Source organism: Triplophysa rosa, linkage group LG25, assembly GCF_024868665.1.
Source record: "Triplophysa rosa linkage group LG25, Trosa_1v2, whole genome shotgun sequence".
In the NCBI taxonomy this organism is placed as follows: Eukaryota; Metazoa; Chordata; class Actinopteri; order Cypriniformes; family Nemacheilidae; genus Triplophysa; species Triplophysa rosa.
The window spans coordinates 15,645,797-15,649,485 of record NC_079914.1 but is presented as its reverse complement, the minus strand read 5'-3'; the positions used below and the strand labels follow the sequence as shown (position 1 = coordinate 15,649,485).

General features: G+C 36.9%; 1 protein-coding gene across 1 annotated transcript; it reads left to right on the top strand.

Annotated features, from left to right (window-relative positions):
- The first annotated feature begins 2,218 nt into the window (after positions 1-2,218).
- On the top strand, positions 2,219-3,623 carry LOC130548535 (uncharacterized). Its single transcript, XM_057325375.1, has 3 exons — positions 2,219-2,528; positions 2,680-2,973; positions 3,580-3,623. The coding sequence occupies exons 1-3, from the start codon at positions 2,234-2,236 to the stop codon at positions 3,621-3,623; spliced, it is 633 nt and encodes a 210-aa protein (XP_057181358.1). The 5' UTR covers positions 2,219-2,233.
- The last annotated feature ends 66 nt before the right edge of the window (positions 3,624-3,689 follow it).

The window sequence follows — 3,689 nt, the reverse complement described above, 5'->3', positions numbered from 1 at the left end:
GTGATAGGAGAACCGAACGGTTCGATGTTTTACCGAGAATCGTTACACCCCTAGTAACAACCCTTTTATGGCACTTTGTGCTGAAGAGGCACTGGAAATTATGTAATGGGTGACAGATTTAATGTAGGCTACATGTGTCATAGTGTGACATAGCAAAAATGTAAAAAACAATAATATAATTAAGTGAAATTATTCATATTTATTGGATCATATATAATTGCAACGAAGATAAATCTCTTTTTTGCTCGTTTTTTTATATATATATTTTGCCGTCACACTTTCACATTTGTCAACTACCCAAATCTTCATATGTATTTACACAGTTTAATACGGCTCTGAAGTGGCACAAATGCATTTACACAGGAAATAAAATTGTGCAAAATAATGAAGATGAGTATAACAACAAAATGTACAGTAGGCTATATTTATGTACAATCACTTCTGAGAAGTATTGCAGATGAGCAAACTATGTCTTGCAGATGTAAATGCAGACGTCAAATAGACGTAAACCAGATGGATTGTGCTATCAGGGTTAGGATAAAAGCAACATACAACATGTTAATTTACTGGAACAAACATGTCAAAGAATTATCGAGCGTGAAAAAATGTTTGGCTGAGTTAGCACTATTCCATATATGTTGCCAGTTTGGTAATAGACCCACTACAGCACATTTCAAGCAGTACTTTATTAGCGTGAGTGCGGTAACCGCATGGCAATGGACAGAGTTGTTGTTTGAGCCAGAAAGTCACTTTGGAACAGATGAACAGAGGTCCTCGTCTCTAGTGTCACCAGACCGATGTCAAGCTTGGTTTTAGGATGAGTTCAGATACTTTGTCTACTAACTCAAATCGAGAATGGTTACCTAAAATGATCAAATCCAATTTATTGCAGAGAACGACTAGTCACGTCACACCTTCAATCCTTTTCAAAACAATCATGTGCACACTGTAATGGTTAGGATGTGGGTGACCGTAGAGGTGTTTCCCATTTCAGACCACGAATGGTATAAGATATGACAGGGAACTGCAAAGCACAGTGCGGTCACAAATTCCTTCCTGATGAACACAGACAAATATATTTGAAAGAATGCTTGTAACCAAACAGTTCTCAACACCCATTGACTACTGTTGTAGAATTATAAGTTTTAATTCATTAATATTGCAAATAGTCAATATTTTTATATTAGCAATTTATAGTCTGTTTAATATTTGACCTGTGTTTCTCTCTCCTTTATCATAAATGTGTGCTTCTTAGTTATTACCTGTGTGCGTCTGTGTCTGTGTGTGTGTGTGTGTGGTTGATTTGTATGTGGGTGTGTATATAAATAGTCTAAAGTTGACTTGACTGAACTGTTTTTGCAACTGTTGTGCTTTGTGAGGATGGTTTCAGTGATTGCTAACCAATTGTCTGCTTCAACGAATGCGCACAAGTTTACTAGCTCTCATTTAACAACAAGGTGATCACCTTCAGTATAGTTTCAGGAGTTTGTCTTTTCAGATTTCTGAGCTGAAGAAAATGTTTGGCACATTTTTGTTCTGTTTGTGCACATGGCATCTGATCGGTGAGTTAGGTGTGCTTTTATGACTTTAACTCTTTTACTCTTTGTCTGTTTTACTGCATTTACATTCACCATTCTTCAATTCTGAGGTACAATGAATGTCGTTTTATTGGGACACCTGTTGACATCGAGATGACGGTCTAGCTGAAATATCTAATATTTTGAGCCATTGAGGATGCTCAGTCAATGTACATTACGTTTACAATTAGACATTTAGTGATTCACTGTTACTGTAACATCAAAGGAAAGCGCAAGTGTGAGAACGTTTGTTTCTTGTAGTGTGCAAAGTGAATCAGAATCAGAATCAGAAGAGCTTTATTGCCAAGTGTGCTTGCACACACAAGGAATTTTCTTTGGTGTTGGAAGCTTCTAGTACAGACATTCAACACAAGTGCTTAACTTTGTTATTCTGAGATAAAAGTTGTGTTGTTGTTTGTGAATCTGCAGAACTTAAGTACGATATCAGTACATAACGGTTTTGCAACCATCATCATTTTCATATTAATCTGAACTCTTATGCATCACACATTTGCAATTATTCATTCTTTAGGCATTCTTCATTTCTTCACTTTGAATCCGACTGTTTTTGTCTGATTTGTGAGAAACCTTGTCTCTGTTTGTGTTGTTCAGGTGTGTTTGATGTGGTGACGGGTGAACTGAAGACTCTCTCAGTGATGGAGGGAGATTCTGTCACTCTACACACTGATCTTACTCACATACAGAGTGTTCATATAATACTGTGGAGGTTTGGACCTCGAGAGACTCTTATAGCTAGAATCCATAGAAAAGCCAATGAGATCTCAATATATGATGATGTTCATGATGGGATGTTCAGAGACAGACTGAAGCTGAGCAAACTGTCTGGATCTCTCACCATCACTAACATCATGACTGAACTCTCTGGACTTTATAAACTCACCATCATCAGCACAGCAGAGACCTCGTACACATTCAGTCTTAATGTTCACGGTGAGGAAAGATGAGACGGTTCATTCTTCAGTGTTTTCAAAATCACATGTTTATAAAATATTTAATCATCACAATTGTCTCTCTTGGATTCACTGAACATGTCTGATTTCTTAATTACTTTATATCTTTATCATGTCTGATGTTTTTCCAGCTCATCTGCCTGTTCCCGTCATCATCAGAAACTCTTCTCAGTGTTCATCATCATCTTCATCATCAGAATGTGTGTTGTTGTGTTCAGTGATGAATGTGACACATGTGAGTCTCTCCTGGTACAAAGGAAAGAGTTTATTGTCCAGCATCAGTGTGTCTGATCTCAACATCAGACTCTCTCTACCTCTGGAGGTGGAACATCAGGACACAAACACATACAGATGTGTTTTCAACAATACCTTCACAAACCACACACAACATCTCAACATCACTCAAGTCTGTCACAAGTGTTCAGGTGAGTCACACGTGATGTTAAGTCTCTCTGTTCAGTTGCAGTCATTGTGATAATGTGATAATGTCTGTCTCTCTTTATTAAAGTACGAGGTCTACACCCAGGTTATATAGCACTGATGTGTGTTGTAGTCTTGGGCATCACAGCTGCTGTCGTAGTTGGGATTTACAGTCAGTACAGTACAGGAAAAACAAAACAAACCAGTAAGTTTTATTTATTTTTGCTAATAATGCAGAATTAAAAGAAGAGCTTTGCTACGCCTGAGTTTTTTTTAATCAAATCTGCTTTAATGGATGTACATTTTCATCAGGCAAACCTGGAGAAGAGATTTGATTAAAGGTAAGATGCTTGTATCATGTGTTTGACGTGACTTTATTTCATTAAACCTCATTATAATGAAACAGAGATGTTAAAAGAAAGAGACAGATGTGTCATCTTTGATGCTGTGTTTGATATAGTTGCACAGTTTGAATTCTCCCACTGAGCAGAGATTTGTCCAAAAGATGTCCTTTCGTGTATTTGTCACATGTTGAAAATATGTGCCAGAATAGACGTTTTTTTGATGTTTTCTTATGACATTATCTCAACTTTAATTCTTCATGTCCACAGGTTTAAAGGGACGAACACGCAACAATCTGAACAACCGACGTTGACTTCCACTGTAAAAACTAGTTAAAATTTAGTCAACGTGTGCATTTTTTCAACATCTTTATAATTGA